The sequence below is a fragment of the Bos indicus x Bos taurus genome, chromosome 17, assembly GCF_003369695.1.
Source record: "Bos indicus x Bos taurus breed Angus x Brahman F1 hybrid chromosome 17, Bos_hybrid_MaternalHap_v2.0, whole genome shotgun sequence".
In the NCBI taxonomy this organism is placed as follows: Eukaryota; Metazoa; Chordata; class Mammalia; order Artiodactyla; family Bovidae; genus Bos; species Bos indicus x Bos taurus.
This window is the reverse complement of record NC_040092.1, coordinates 68,417,501-68,434,733: the sequence shown is the minus strand read 5'-3', so window position 1 is coordinate 68,434,733 and position 17,233 is coordinate 68,417,501. Positions and strand designations below refer to the sequence as shown.

Here is a 17,233-nt window from a genome sequence, read left to right as displayed (position 1 = left end):
ATTCATTTTGTATATAAAAGCTTACATCTCCCCAACCAAGAATTTTTAGGTCTCTAATTAAGGAATACCCTTCTTTCCGAAGTTGTTGTCTAGTCTTTATATAAACATGTGTGCATACAGTAAAAAGTTGCACGTCTCAAAAATTAGTTCATGAGTTATTCAAACTCTCTTTTCTGGAGAAAATTAGAAAGGCATTTCTAGGTTTTTGAATAATATTCCCCCTATACTTTAAGATGGCCGAACAGGCCCACACCTCTGGCTTGTCTACTCATTTCTATAAGTAAAAAAGTGAAAAGTAATTACAAACAACTCACAGGTATAGAAAATCTATTTTCATTCAGTGCACGTCTAGGAGAAGCACCCTGCTTCCATCCTAAACGTCCTCAGCAGACCTTTAATTATGGCGCAGGGCTGGTCATGATGCTTTCCCCATCTCATTTAACGATTGATTCAGTTCCCACACAAGCAGCTACTTCAGGAGCACTTTAAAATAATTTCGTTTTCAGGATGTTAATGGATATTCGTATAGGAACCCACAGTTTACAGAATACTCTAGATCTATGATTTTTTGGCTCCTCATAATCACTGTGAGTAGTTGTGGGTTTTTTTGAAGGACTTTTAAAATAGCATCTGCAGCTGACATTTGCCTACAGATAAGTGCCGAGGATGGGCTTACTTAATGAGGGGATTCCCAGCCAGCTCTCTGGGGATGTACAGAAGATGCCTGCCTTTGACATATTAGCATAACCATAACTCCTCCCATTTTTGTCATTTTTGTGGAAATCTGTGAATAGCTTTACTTTGAATATACTACGTACTGAAATACTCAAGTGGTTCTGAAAGTGTACTAAGAAAAGGGTTATAAAATAAGATGAGTGGGGAAAAGAGTTCTAATTTATACAAGCGTGTGTGCATGCTAAGTTGCTTCAGTCGTGTCCAACTCTTTGCAACTCCATGGACTGTAGCCCACCAGTCTCCTCTGTCCATGGGATTCTCCAGGCAAGAATACTAGAGTGGGTTGCCATGCCCTCTTGCAGAGGATCTTCCCTACCCAGGGATCAAACCCAAGTCTCTTATGTCTCTTGCATTGCCAGGTGGGTTCTTTACCACTAGTGCCACCTGGGAAGCCCTAATTTATACACACACACATATATATAATTTTGTATGTAATTTATATATAATTTAAATATGGGAAACCCTAGTGGCTCAACAATAAAGAATTCACCTGCAATATAGGAGATGCTGGTTCGATCCCTGGGCTGGGAAGATCCCCTGGAAAAGGAAATGGCAACCCACACCAGTTTTCTTGCCTGGGAGATCCCATGGACAGGGGAGCCTGGTGAGCTACGGTCCATTGGGTCACAAAGAGTTGGAAACGACTTAGCAACTAGACAACAAGAGCAACACAATTTAAATATCTATGTCACAATCAAAATTGCAAATAAGTTTTACAACCCAGAAGGTATTCAGTCCTAGAGAGTGAGTGAGAGAGAGAGAGACAAAACAAGAGAGAGAGAGAGAAATCTTGCCTTTCTCTTAATAAGATTTCTAAATCTTGGAACTTCCCCTCCTTAGAGACATAAAGGGTAAGAGCAGAAAACATGAGAGTTAGAGGCAATCTTTCTTACAAAAATAAACATTTACTGTCTCTCTCACACACACACACCCCCCCCCGCTAAAATGACAGGAAGAGTTCCTCATTTCTTTTTTGTCTCCAAAATGTAAACGGCAGGCTTCTTTTATCCAGCTGTATTTCCAGGGCGAGTTACTGGAGCCAGAGACTAGAAGTCGCCATCGAGTCCGCTCTCCTCCCCTCCCCGACCCTACCCCAGCCGACCAGACCTTCAGTCTCCTCTGCCCATCCTGGAAGGTACCTTTACGGTCTGTGGACATCTCTTCCTCCTCGCCCTAATCTAAGCCTCCACCGCTCTGAGCCGAATTATCACACAACCCGTCTCCCCCGCCGCCCCGCGCAGCCAGGAGCCTCCCAAACGGACCTGCCGCTGCAGAGCCGTGAAAGAGGCCGTGGACTGTGGGACGAAATGCTTAGAACTTCAACTTCTCTCATCCTTTAAAATGACTATTCTGTATCCTATAATCCACACATGATTTAAGGATAAACTTGCCTATATTGGTGTGCAGGTTGTAACTTTTATTCATGCTGCTGCTGCTAAGTAGCTTCAGTCGTGTCCGACTCTGTGCGACCCTATAGACGGCAGCCACCAGGCTCCCCCGTCCCTGGTTTCTCCAGGCAAGAACACTGGAGTGGGTTGCCATTTCCTTCTCCAATGCATGAAAGTGAAAAGTGAAAGTGGATTTGCTCAATCGTGTCTGACTCTTAGCGACCCCATGGACTGCAGCCCACCAGGCTCCTCCATCCATGGGATTTTCCAGGCAAGAGTACTGGAGTGGGGTGCCATCGCCTTCTCCGAACTGTTATTGATAGCGGTGTACTATTTAAAAAGTTCGGTGGCCACTACTCTACACGGCAGTCAGCGTGAATTTTAAAAATGCAGATCAGATCTTGTTGATTCTTTAGCTTAAACTGCTCAATGGCTTCCCGTCATCCACAGAGGCCAAAACCTGTGGCAGCTCCTACAAACCTGGAAGCATGTGCCTCGTCTCTGACCCTGCGACTCTGCCCCTGTGCTAGGCGTCGGGCTCTGTGTCCCCTGCCTCTCGGCTCCTCCTCTGAAGCCAGGTTTTTCCCCATGGGAAAGCACACATGCCCTGCCCTCTGCCTCTGTGAAGCTTTGTGAGTGTATTTGTTAGTCGCTCAGTTGTGTCCAACTGTTTGTGACCCCACGGACTGCAAACCGCCAGCCTCCTCTGTCCACGGGATTAGGTCTCAGGTGTAATATCTCTTCCCTGACAACCCCTGCCCTACACACCGTCCTCTCTCTCCTAGTCCCTGCGTTCAACTCTCTTAGCACCCTGCATGCTCCATCATGGGACTTAGCAGGGTTGCTATTATACATGTATAGTGTTTTGTTCAATGCCTTCCACACGAGGCCATAATCTTCATGAGAACCTCTTTACCACTGTAACTCCCAGCACCTAACAAGGGCACAAAAGAAGAACAAAAGAATGAATTCAAGTAACAACTCCTACACTCACACTGGATTCCTGAGAGTGAGAGGGCCTGGGAGGGTCCGCAGAGCATCACCTCAGGAACCTCTGGCATTTCTGGGGTTCATCTTCCTTGCTCCAGACAATGTAATTCTGGGTCCCAATGAACCATGTTTCTATATGAGGCCTTTTGAGAGGCCCCTGAACAATGCCTCCCTAGCATCCTCTGGAAAGCTTTATCCCATCACTTAGGGATAAGTGAAAAGAGAAAGTCGCTCAGTTGTGTCTGACTATTTGTGACCCCATGGACTATACAGTCCATGGAATTCTCCAAGCCAGCATACTAGAGTGGGTAGCCTATCCCTTCTCCAGGGGATCCTCCCAATCCAGGAATTGAACCAGGGTCTCCTGCATCGCAGGCGGCGTCTTTACCAGCCGAGCTATCAGGGAGTCACCTCCTTTCCCTTCTGTTTCTGCACCAAGATTGACTGTCTTCAGGACTTGGAGCTTATCATTTATCTCTGGGACTGGTGTAAAGGAGGCATTTCATAAGTGACTGGAGATCTCTGGTATTATAGGTCCTTTTATTAAAAAAGAAAAAGAAATGCTTCAACTTGTTTAATTTCCAGAATTCTCAAAAAGTTAAATCTATTCCTTAGACAAGGCAAATGCATTGGGAGGGGTATCTTTATTTTCAAAAATTTTGTTGAAGTAAGGTTGATTTACAATGCTGTGTGTTAATCTCTGCTGTACAGCACAGTGATTTAGTTATGCATGTATTCTTCTCCATGATGGCTTATCACAGGCTGTCTAATACAGTCCCTGTGCTCTACAGCAGGACCTTGTTATTTATCCATCCTATGTATACTAGTTGGCATCTGCAAACTAGAAAGATGTAGGAAGGGGGGGATATAAAATGTAGTGTTTCACAGACACAGCACATTTAGAAAATGCTAAATCTATCCATAAGCAGGGTGACCATACAGCCGGTCTGCCTGGCACAGTCTTGATTCACACCCGTCACTCTGGCTCCATGAGAATCAGCCCTCGTGTTCACTCTCAAGAGGGTCCCAACTGGAATGCCAAAGCATACGGTCACCTCCAGTGCGCAAATCCCAATCCCACTACCCGACCTGCTCCCTCTTTGTTCTCTGTGTCTATGAGTCTGTTCCTGTTTTGTAGATATGTTCCTTTGTGTCATATTTTATATTTCACATATAAGTGATATCATATGGTATTTGTATTTCTCTGACTTAACTTTGCTTAGTATGATAATCTCTAGGCCCATTCATGTTGCTGTAAATGGCATCATTTCACTCTTTTTATGGCTAAGTACTATTCCATTGACTTCCCTGGTGGCTCAGATGGTAAAGCGTAAAAATATTCCATTGTGTAAATATGCCGTATCTTCTTTATCCATTCATCTGTGGATGGACATTCAGATTGCTTCCGCGTCTTGGCTATTTACTTTTGGCCGTGCCAGGTCTTCATTGCTTGCCTGGACTGTCTCCAGTCACGGAGAGTGGGGGCTCCTCTCTTGCTGGGGTGCAGGCCTCTCACTGCGGTGGCTTCCCTTGTTGAGAGCGCAGGCTCTAGGGCGCCCGGGCTTCAGTAGTTGCGGCACGCAGGCTCAGTGGCTGGTCTCGCAGGCCCTAGAGTGTGCTCTCAGTGGTTGCAGCGCTTGAGCTTAGCTGCTCAGAGGCACGTGGAATTTTCCCAGACCAGGGATCGAACCGGTGTCCCCTGCCCTGCGGGTGGATTCTTATCTACTGTGCCCCCAGGGGAGTCCTTGGCTATTTTAAGTAGTGAACATAGGGGTGTGTGTATCTTTTCAAATGATAGTTTTGCCTGGGTGCACGTCCAGGAGTGGGGCTGCTGGGTCATATGGCAACTCTATTTTTAATTTTTTAGGGAATCGTCATACTGTTTCCCATAATGGCTGTACCAGTTTCCACTCCGGGTGGAATATAAGACTTGCTTTGATATATTAAATGCTTCTTTTACCCTTCTTAAGAACTGGCTTTGTTGAGGGGATGGAATAAGAGAATTAACAGTCTGCCTGGTTCTGCTTTTTTCTTCTCCCTCTCAGAGAAACTAACTTAAAAGGGAGGGTGACTCAAGGACCGAGCGTAAGCCTGGAATAAACGGAGAGTACATGGACATTGCTTTTGCCACATCCATAGGCCATAAGAAAGAAAAGGAAGGAAAAGACATTCTTGATGCTCTTTGCGGTAATTACACAACATGGAAACATTAGGTAGTTAGAAAAATGCTTTCTTGGAACTTAGAATGAATTTAAAACACAACAAGTAATTGTTTGTTTTTATGACACCAACCTCATACAGATCACTTATATTCATACCTAATAGCTTGGTCCCAAACCAAACATATTTGATTCATGTAGTATCTACTGGATTCTACTCACAGGAGATTCTTAATCTTAGCCCCTGAGCTGTTTAACTTTTAAGCTTGGATCCTAATAAGGGTTCAACTTGCTTGCTTCAGTACCAAGAACTGCGGTGGAACAGTTACCATACAAGGGCAGGAAGGCTTCCAGGGGGACGGGGGCGGGCGCAGCTCGGGCACAGCGTTATGTAACCACAGGGGGAGTGCTGCGAAGGGAAAAGCTCCGTCTTCCTTCAAAATATTAAATGCTAAAAATGTCTCAAAGACACCTAACAAGCACATCTGAGTTGCTGGAGTTAGCAGCTCAAACATAATTAGACCCAGAAAATCAGTTCAAGCTGATGGGTTTATGGACTGCTATTTCAGATAACTTTAGATACTTGGTGTCCCCAAGAGACAGTTGTAAAAATGTATGTACAGTATGTTTCAGTAAGAGAAATGTCATTTTCCTTTTTCATTGACAATGAGTTATGCAAGCTGACCTACAGACCGTCTCCAAACGAGCTGCATTCCAACAGCTCCCTCCTAAGTCAGTGGTTGGGCCGGAACATAGTTTCCCATGGAAACAATTTTAGATATGGTGGTTCAGATGGCCAGATATGGCCAAGAAGCCCATTAACCTAATTTTGCTACGAACTCTGACCACCATGTGTGACAGACAATGCTTTTCTGTAAGAAAATGTTTCCTAGCTTCTCAGCTGGGATTCCTGTAACTCACCTTTCCTGGCCGGCAGGAGTGGGAACGCCCTGAAGGCAGAGGCTGCTGGGGCGGGCGGTGGAGGCTGGCCCGGGGCGAGGTGGGCTCCTCCACAGCAGCAGCAGGGCCCCCGAGGTGACCCGAGGCCTGGGGGTGCGAGGCCCTGGAGGCCAGTGTACCTGTGAAGGAAACCGCCATCACTGTGTTGGCAGTATTTTATTTCCTTTTGGCAAGAACTTCCTGAATGCTCAGAAGAGTGTGACCACCTTCCGCTGAGCACGTACTCTGCGCTAGAGCACAGCGTTCACTGCTCTGTCCACATCATTTCGCTTGATTTTCCAAGCAAAGTCAAGATCTTTGAGGCCAGGTGTTTCATCCAGATTTAAGAAACAGGCGGGGTGAGAGGGGGAGGAAGGGCCACAGATGGGTTGGGGAGTGGGCTGGGCGTGCTCCGTCACGTCTGACTGCTTGTGACCCCATGGACTGTATGCAGCCCGCCAGGCTGCTCTGTCCATGGGATTCTCCAGGCAGGAATACTGGAGTGGGTAGCCAGGCCCTCCTCCAGGGGATCTTCCTGATCCAGGGATCGAACTCACGTCTCCCGCGTCGGCAGGCGGATTCTTTACCTACTGAGCCACCTGGGAAGCAGGGCAGCCCTGGGGAGTGGGGAGCGAGGCACAAACTACTGGGGGTAGGGTAGGCTCAGGCCTATTGTGCAACACAGGGAACACAGCCAGTATTTTGCAATAACTGTAAATGTCAAGTAACTTTTAAAAATTGTATAAAATTTTTTAAAAAAGAAAAAATGGGGCAGGAAAGCATAGGGACATTAACTTGCCTAAATTCAGAGTGAGAGCCAGTATGTGAACTCAAGGTTGTTTGATTCAAATCCATATTGTTTCCCAGGGACTTAGGGAACACTTCCAACAGCTCATTTTCATTCAGTGGTTTTCATTAGGACAGTAATTATCCCCCTCAGCAAGTGGAGAGGATTAATTGATTCAAGAAATACTAAGAGCTTTATATGTGGATGATGCAAGGCTGTATGAGCTAGGAATCGAGTGGATATAGGACGTCCAAACACGAACGTTACTTAGGTGGCGTTAGAGCAGCTGGGCAGTGCTGCATGAGCGGACGTGCCTTGTATAGAGCAGTGGCTCACCGGAGCTTTCTGTGACTGAAGGCCTGGCACAGAAGGCCTCGTGAAGAATGCTGGTCTCAAGCTGCTCTCCAAAGAAACAGAGTCTAGATGGAGGACACGCTTGATGAAGGGCTCAGATGAGCAAAACTTGCTTGCTAATGATTCTTTGATTAAGAGATAAGACTACCTTGATTTGTTTCATGCTGCAGAGAAGTGCAAAATAAGACTGAAAAGTTGGGGCCAGATGGTGCAGAGACCTCTGGGATTTCTTTGTTGTAATTCAACTTCCGGAACAAACAATATACAAAAATATTTGAACAGGCAACATTCAAAAATAAAAGTTATAGCAAGGAGAAGAGGAAGAATTCCTCCCTTTCACATGCGATTCATGGGGTCACAAGGAGTCGGACACGACTGAGCGACTGATCTGATCTGATCTGATCTGAAGCCTCTTGTGCCTCCTTTCGGTGCGTGTGTGTGTGTGTGTGGACACGAGCAATCACAAACACATGTGTTATTTTCCCCCTTTACTTATTTATTTTTTTGACCACATGGCAGTGAAATCACCAAGTTCTAAGCACTGGACCGTCAGGGTTTCCCCTTGTATTAAATGGTAGCATATGCTCTGTAGAAACTTTGGATAGCAGTAATTTACTTATGTACATATTTTTTCTTACTATTTAAAATGATCATTTCCTTATTAAAATATAATGGCGTTTCCCACTGTGGATTTATAAAACGAACACCAAGAACTGGGATCTGGAAGAGGGACAGTGATATCCTGAGGTGGACCTACCCAGCGCCAGCTTTGTATCTATGGATCTAAATCCTAGGAAGCGGGACTGTGGGTTGATGCGGCGGTCTTCCCTGTCCATACCCCCTGACATCTGTACACTCCTTGCCTGTGCTCTCTTCAGCGTTATAATTCCCTGCTTGTGCATCTGCCTCATTTACTTAGTTGGAATCCTTTGAGGAAAGAACTATAGAACTCATTTATCTTTGGATCATCAACTTCTAATGTAATGCCTGGCAAACATGAGATTATTAAATGAGTGTTCAAATGATTTCATAAATGGAGAAAAAGTGACTCTAATGTTCAAAAATGACTTAAACAATTTAGCTGAATCCTAGGTTCCTGGTGGCTCAGATGGTAAAGCGTCTGCCTACAATGCGGGAGACCCGGGTTTGATTCCTGGGTGGGGAAGATCCCCTGGAGAAGGAAATGGCAACCCGCTCCAGTACTCTTGCCTGGAGAATCCCATGGACGGAGGAGCCTGTGGGCTATGGAGTCGGACACGACTGAGCGACTTCACCTCACTTTAGGTTATTAGAATAAAAGGAGAAGAAATGGTATCTCCTCCTACCCGGCGATGTGTTCTGATGCAACAGTGTGGAGGTGTGTTAAGACCAGGCAGTAGGAAGGAAGAGTGAGGGAGGAGGGAGGTAAAGAGGAGAGAAATGAAGCAAAGCAAGGCCTCGGAGCAACCAGGAGGGAGCTGGGTCGTGGACAGCCGTGGAGACCCCGTCTAGGCAGAAGGATGGCTGTGACAGCAACTGGAAGAGGGGCTGTTAGGGAGTTGAGATTATGCTTGAAGAGCTCAAGCTTAAATAGAAAACTTTTTTTTTTTTTTTAAATAGAGAAAATTGAGGAAAGTAGAATTGAGTAGAGAGGCCTGAGTGGGAAAAGCTGACTGAAAGTCACAGCTGCTTTATAGCCTTTCTGGAGTAAGGCCAGTTATAGTTGAAGTAAAAGTGTTGGTAAGCGATGATGAGAGTCCATTCAAAGCAGGAGATGATGAAATTGTCGTTCTTTTGTGTCAAATACTACATGAGGTGCTCTGGGCCTAAAGAGATGAAAAACCAACATGCCCTCAAAGAGCTTTTGTCTAGTAGGGAAAAAACTATCTTCCAAATATACTTAGTTCCAACGTCACTGCCTTACTTTTTAAATGGTCTTATTATAACATAGTTAACACTGCACTATAATATGGCTTCTTCATACTCTGTCCACGTATGAGAAAAGCAATCTCTTAGGCCCTTTCAGTTATGATTATGCAGAATAATTTTGGCATACAGGTATGTTATTTCCTGAGGCTGTGCTATGTCAAATATTGACACCATTCCAAAAAAGAAGTTATCTTTCTGGATCTATTAAGAAAATTGTTGTCATTAAAGTATATTTTTAATCGGTTAAAAACAAACAGGTCATTTCAGTCTCCATAAATACAAACTGATTTTATTAGGGTCCTTAAAAGCAAAGTATTTGTTCCGGTTGACCTCAGAATCAAACCAAATCTGCTCTGACGGAAACTTGCTAATGACAAAGTTAAAGTCAGTCAGGTGTGGGTCCCCAGAGCTCACACAACACAGGAAACGCATGTAAGCCAGAAGTACGGTGACTTAAGCATGTAACAACCACAACTGGACACAAAAAATTACGTATCTGTTCAGTGTAAATGTGCAAAAAGTTCCCATAGTTACTTTTCCAAACGTCATGGGAAACATGATGCCTTCCAAGTCAGGGCTTGTAAAGTAACTCGCCCTTTCTGCATCAAACCCAAACTCCAAATCGGCAAGGTACATTTTAGAGAGGTTTTCAGAAAGCATTTGGCATTTAGCCTTTAAAAGCTAATCTTTAACCTAAAGACATCTGAGCATTAATTACACATTTTTTTTCTAATTAATACATTTCAGCTAAAAGGCAGTAATTTTTACAAATCTGTTTTTGATAATAGAGTCCCAGCACAGTTTTTTACAAATTGTTTCAATAAAAAATTACCTAGAATTCATTTCTGAAAACCCATTGAAAAAGCAATTTAAAAAGTCCTCAAAGCCATTACCCTGCCCCTACTTTTCTATAAAACTCAGCTCTATCTTATATTACTTATAGTCTTTGTAGAGGATCAGTTCTTCATGAATAGTCTTATTGAGTTAAAAACAAACTCAAAAGAGCTTCTTTTTTTCTCTTGTCAAGAACTCCCATGAATGCACAAACAGATGTTTGGAAATGTTCTATGAAAATACCATCTGAAATAGCATGCTGCTGAAAACAAACCAAATGTCTATAAATCTTAGTACATCTTTATGAAGAAATAATATATAGCAAGTAAAACAAATTTTTTGAACAAAATTTTCAAACTCTTAAGTGAAAAGCAAAATAGCATTGATTCATATGTTCAGAATGATCCAGTTTTTGGTTTTGTTGTTGAAAATTATAGTTGAACATCTTTAGAAGCCAGGTAATCCCAGTGTTACATAAATTGTTTCAGAGCAGATGAAAGAAAACTTGCAAATCCTTTTTAAGAAGGATTAACATTAGTATAACACTGATATCCAAACCTGTAGAGATAGCACCTAAAGAAAAATTATAGACCAGTATCACTTATGAATATTGATGCAAAAACTCTAAACTATTAATATCAATAAACTATTAATATCTATACAATATCTAACTCTAATATCACATTAAGAAAATAATTCACCATGGCTAAGTAGGTTTTATGCCAGGAATGTACAGACAGATGAGTGTGAAAAATTTATTAATATCATTCACCTTATTAATAGATTTTAAAAGAAAGATCCTATGCTTATCTCCATAAATGGGGAAAACTCCAACAAATTTAACAAGCATTCCTGATACAAATCCTTGAGAAAACAGGATATTTCCTTAACGTTACCAATTAAAGGCCAGCATTTTACTTAATGCAGAATTATAAGGCGTTCCTACTGAAGTCAGAAATAAGATAGATGTTCCTACCTCTATTACAGTTTTATGAGTGGTATTAGCTGATACAATCAGGTAAGAGAAAACAATGAGAAAAGAAGAATTAAAACTATGCCTATTTGAATATGATATGACAGGATACCTGGAAAACTTCGGAGAACTAATTACAAAACAAACTCAAAAAAGAATTTAGCAAGATGGCAGGATGCAAAATTAATATGCAAAACTGCCTTCAGATACATAAATAATAACTAGTTAGAAAAACCTCCATTTAAAATGGGAATAAAAGATAAAATACTTAGGAATACATTTAAGAAATGTAAAAATTTTATATGAAGAAAACTATAAAACCACTGGAAAAACTAAGTGTGTGTTAGTTGCTTAGTCGTGTCTGACTCTTTGGGACCCCATGGACTGTGGCCCACCAGGCTCCTCTGTCCATGGGGATTCTCCAGGCAACAATACTGGAGTGGGTTACCATGCCCTTCTCCAGGGGATCTTCCCAACCCAGGGATCGAATGCAGGTCTCCCACACTGCAGGCAGATTGTTTACTGTCTGCGTCACCAGCGAAGCCCATCTACAGAACTAAAGGAAAAACTAAAAGCATGTTTGAGCATATGGAAAGACATCGCTTGTTTGTGCATAGAATGTTTCATCATCAAGATGTCAGTTCTATGTTAGGTTAAACATTTAATACAAAAAAATGGCACCGGGATTTTCCTTCTGGGATTTGAAAAGTTGAAACTAAAGTTTGATCTCAAGTCAGTTTGTCACCTTGGAACAGCAGAGTGACTTCAGGAAGAAAGCTGTGCTCGGCATTCCTCTAAGAGATGAACCCGCCCCCCGAGTCAGTCCCTCACCTCCGGCAGAGGTGCTGCCATGGGGGTTGCTCAATCATTCAGCTTTCAGAAGAAGCTAGAGATGCCCGTGACATTTCACATGTGACTGTGTTGACAACCAGCTTAAATGAAAAGTAAAATACAGGTTAGGCAAACCATGCCTCGCATGTCTATCTAGACCACAGGCTGTCAGCTTTTGATCTTTTCAGAGTTGACAAACTTTCTGTAAAGGTTCAGCTGGTAAATATTTCAGGTTTTGTAGGCTACATACCACCTCTGTTGCTCATTCCTATGTTTACATCATTTAAAAAGTGTAAAAAGGCATCCTTAGCTCCAGGGCTGTAAAAAACGGGCCTTGAAGTTGGCTCTTGGGATGGTAGTTTGCCATTCTTGGTTAATAGAAATCATTAGCCTCACCTGGCCTCTTATCTCTTACAAAAAATTTTTTAAAAATCAAGCTGGAGTAAGTATAATATAAATTCACTGCAGTGGGACAGTTCATAATGCAGCACATTTTCCTCCTAGCATACAGACAGCATTCAGGAGGCACACCCTGAAAGGGGATTTATGTATAATTTTGAGACACCCTCCCATCACCTGTCCCATTGTAACTGCTCTTACAATGATGGCATATTAGCAGGAAAATGTTTTCTATTTTACTCCAGTCAAGTTCTTAAACCAACAAAAAAACCAAAAAACAGTATTATCAGGTTTACAATTTAGATTTTTCTGATCAAGAATTATTAGGGTGGTTCTTGCTTCTTGGCTGTACTTGCCTTTTCTAATCCCTTCAAATCATGTTTGAAAAAGTTTAGGATAATAGCATCAATTTCTGAGACAGGCCAAGAACTTCCTAATCCCATTAGACTAATGATGCAGCAAACATCAGAGGAAAAGTGGTATCCAGTTTATCCTTATGGATTTCTTTGGTCCTGGCCCAACCTCAGAAGTGACATTTCAGCGATCTGATCTGGCCTGGAAAATTGAAACTCATTAGGAGACTGTAAAATTTTTCCTAGGGTTCTTTAAAAGATAGGTAGTGAGATTTTAATAATAACTACATGTGAAGAAGGATGTTAAGATGGAAGTCATCTCTCAAATGCCTTTTAAACTTCTCAATTCACTGAAAGGACATCGGGAGTGTCAATCATACAATACTGAATCAGATTTGATCCTGAATCACTAGCAGTTTGACTCTAGGTCTACTGAAGTTGTCCTCAGTCTTCAGGTCAATTACAAACCGACCCAGGACTAAGGATTACCTAGGATTTTGCTGGGCCAGGGCCCCTGGGCTTCTTAATCAGTATCTCCAATTTCAGGGAAGAGCAAACTCAGAAGCAGCTCTTCAAGATTAAGAAGAGTGATGTGCCACAGTAGGCAAGCCAACAGTCAATGGGCCAGCTGTTACTACAGCCATCTCCACGATGAAACCACAGGAACTATGCATTCAGAACAACAGCACTAAAACGAAAAACTCCTCGCTCCCTAACTATTTCACATTTTACCCTTATCTATGCTCTAGAGGATTTACAGCTACTGTATCTGCACGGAAGAAATACCACCTGATACCCAGCATCTTTCTCCAACCTGGCACCATCATCATGTTGGTAATCTGCAATTCTCCACGCTGGGTGTATTTACATCACACAAATAGCCACCTTCTATAAACCAGGCCCCAACTCACTTTCCAAAGACTCAGTTTAGTTAAACATCTACTAGAGCACTGCTGGCTTAGGAGGGTACCACAGTCTCTGGGGGGCTCATCAACAGACTCCGTCTCAATCATTCTCAGGCTATGTGCTTAGTCGCTCAGTCGTGTCCAACTCTCTGCGACCCCATGGACTGTCACCAGGTTCCTCTGTGCATGAAATTTTTCAGGCAAGAATACTGGAGTGGGTTGTCATTTTTTATTCCCCTTCCCAACCCAGAGATCAAACCTCCATCTCTTGCGTCTCCTGTACTGGCAGGCGGATTCTTTACCACTGTGCCACATGAGAAGCCTGCATACTACACTTGATCTTAGGCAAGTACTGAGAAGTGATTCTCAGACTAGCCCCATAAGATAGTAAAAAAAAAATATGTTGAAGCTACCTAAATATTTATGAAATAGAATCTTTTAAGCCATTAGAAATGGCTTTCTTTTTGAACATATATACCTTCTAAAGAGGAAAGTACCTTTTAATTTTTTTAATTAAAAAATTTTTTTGGCCGTGCCATGCAGCTTGTGGGATCTTTGTTCCCGTTTGACCAGGGATCAAGCCTGGGCCCTCAGCAGAAAGAGCACAGTCTCCTAACCACTGGCATGCAGTGATGCGAAATCGCTTCAGTCGTGTCCGATTCTTTGTGACCCTGTGGACTGTAGCTGCCAGGCTCCTCTGTCCCTGGGATTCTCCAGGCAAGAATACTGGAGTGGGTTGCCATGCCTCCAGGACATCTTCCTGATGCAGGGATGGACCCGTACTTCTTATGTCTTCTGCGTTGGCAGATGGGTTCTTTACCACTAGCGCCACCAGGGAAGCCTCAGCCACTGGACTGCCAGGGAATTCTCAGAAGCATCTTTTCCAAGAAACAGCAAATGAGGTCTGAGAAATTTTGGAATTCCCATTAGTGTATTAGGGAAAGGCTTACGATGGGTTATTTTTATTTTTTGTCCTTTGTCTTTTACATCAAATACTTTCTCCTGTGAGAAGAGCTACTGCCCTAAGGCAACATAGACTGGCTTTGAGAACAAAGTTGGACCAGTAAGCTCCAGCCCACATCCAGGAAGTGATTAAGTAGGCCCCTGGCAACTCCACACAATTCAAAGACCAAATTCACTGACAAATGGTGTGGATACCATCTGGGTCACTTCAAACATATGAAGCGCCTCATTCAAGTTACTTAAAAGAATAGCAAAATTGGACTGTGTGAAGAAAAATTAAGGCATGTATGGAAAGGGCATTGAACACACTAGTCTTGATTTTTCTTTTCTTTAAGTTTGTCCTGCAAATACCCTAAATGCCAAAGTTGAACTGGAAAAAGATATACACACAAGACGTATATTATTTTTAACCTATTCTTTTTTGAAGGTAGATGGAAAAAAAAAAAATCCCTGAACTCAGCTGAGTATGCATGCTATACTAACACCACTATATCATCTTACAAGTGTATAAATTAGGACAAAGGGCATGTTTTGTTCTTTACAGCAGAAAGGCATCAAACATTAAAAAAAAAGTAGCTTTCATGTGGAATTTCATGTGGAATTTCATGAGGAATTACTATCTAACGCTAAATTTAAGGAACATCAACTTTCTGTATTTTCTCCTGTGGGAAATTTGCAAATATGATGCAATTACTGAGACTCAATCAGACACATTTTCCACTAAATACTGAGAAATATTAATAGTAAAGCAGCCATTAGTTTTGAAAGTTATTTCCGAGCATGTATAATACAGTCTTCAGAGGTACTTTTAGTTCTTAATATTTGAATAAAACTAAAAAATGTTATGTCATGATGGCTTTGGTCTATTAAAAAAAAAAATTATTGGTAAGCCTAACAGACTTGCATTCTCCTAATTCTGATGAGCACTGAGGATAGTCAAAAAGAGTGAAAACATCCACACTCTGACTTTATTTAAACTTAACAAAACAATAAAGACAGTTACAGGTAAATGACAATTCAGTACATTTAGCTGGATAATATAAAAATTTACATATTCACGAGCACATAGCTCCTTCACCATCAACAACATGGAACGTTTTAGTCTATGTAGTCAAAGTCTTCTGGAATTCCAAAATTTTTATCAATTTTATTTTCTTCAAATCCAAATTTTCTTTTGGCCCAAGATTTTATGGCAAATATGTTATCTATAAAGAAAATTGAGAAATATTTTTGAGAATTGGAAACACAATCACAAAAGTTCAAATATAATTATACTCATTAAAAAAAAAAACTTCTATTATTTTAGAAGTATCAAAATAAGGAATTTTCTGTATTTTCAAGAGTTGTTGTTGTTTAGTCGCTAAGTCGTGTCCAACTCTTGTGACCCCATGGACTACAGCCCGCCAGGCTCCTCTGTCCGTGGGATCTCCTGGGAAAGAATACTGGTGTGGGTTGCCGTTTCCTTCTCCAGGGGATACACCTGACCCAGGGATCGAACCCACATCTCCTGCACTGCAGGTGGGTTCTTTACCACTAAGCCACCAGGGAAACCCATTTAAAAGTAACGACAATTAACTTTCAGAATAAAGAAAATATTAGTGATTGTTTTGAATAAACAGATTTCATATTCAAAAAATTCAGTAAATCAGTTGCCACTGAAGAATACCTGACTTAAAGAATAATCCAAAGACAGGGAGAGGCTGATGGTACCTCTTTAACATCTCCAGAGCAAAGGCAGGGTTCTGTTACCTCAGGAATTAGAGCTGCTCCTGTCCCAGAGGGCACCCCTTTCCTTCCCTCCCCCAGCACAGAAGTGGCTTCTAGACAGCCAGGCTAGGGAGAAGGGGTGAAGAGGAGGGAAGGGGTCACTGAAGGCTAAAAGGAGCAGATACAGCCTTAATGTCTTCTAGGGAATTTAAGTGCATCTTACCACTGAAAAAAGTGTTATGTCTATCTAAGGGGACTCGAAGGAAACAAACTGTGTACAAGATTTATGATCAAATCTTCATCCCAAGGTAACAAAAGAAAAAAATACAAGTAATCTAAATGTCCAATCACCCAGAAAGGTGTCTATGCAAGGCCGTACCAGTGTGCTCCTATGTCGGCACTTAGAGAGAACAGGAATGACAGTGAGTTTTCTTTTTGTAATTTAAAATATTCTGTTTAATGTACATATGCCATCTTTATAATGAATATGCACTAAGACTATAAATATAGAAAAACCATGGTACACAACTTTCTGGTTCATAGTGCTCTATAAACGTTAAGCACTGCGTTAGTTGTGATAATGAAATGAAGGGTTAAAATAGGTTCTTTTGGAGTGTTATTGGCTGAATTAGTACCTCCCCCAAATTCATATGTTTTAGACCTAAATCCCGCTCCTTCAGAATGTGACTGTATTTGGAAACTGGGTCTTTAGAGGTGATTAAATTAAAATGAGCCCACTGGGGTGGACCCTGATCCAGTTTAACTGGCAGTGTTGCAAGAAGAGGAGGGTGGACACATTGAGGCGCCAGGGGCAGGCGCTGGAGAGGCTGTAAGGACGCGGAGGAAGGCGGCCACCTGCCAGCCATGGGGAGGGACACTCAGGAAACCACACCTGCCAACCGTGCTTCTGGACGCTCAGCCTCCAGAACTGTGAGAAAACCAATTTCTTCATTTAAGTCACCTGGTCTGAAGTATACTGTTATACTGCATGGTGTCATTAGGAAGTTA

The 17,233-nt window shown here is 42.2% G+C and overlaps 1 protein-coding gene across 3 annotated transcripts in view; it reads right to left on the bottom strand.

The window, feature by feature from the left end:
- Positions 1–17,233, bottom strand: part of MND1 (meiotic nuclear divisions 1) — a 114,691-nt gene that overhangs the window by 15,082 nt on the left and 82,376 nt on the right. Inside the window, exon 7 of one of the 3 annotated variants that reach the window (XM_027513482.1) lies at positions 15,462–15,723. The exons of 1 other annotated variant lie outside the window; for it this stretch is intronic. In XM_027513482.1, the coding sequence (XP_027369283.1) occupies positions 15,617–15,723 (107 nt within the window). In that variant the 3' untranslated portion in view covers positions 15,462–15,616. Of the gene's footprint in view, positions 1–15,461; positions 15,724–17,233 lie in introns of those variants that run through there. One more of the 3 variants, XM_027513481.1, reaches the window with a different exon arrangement.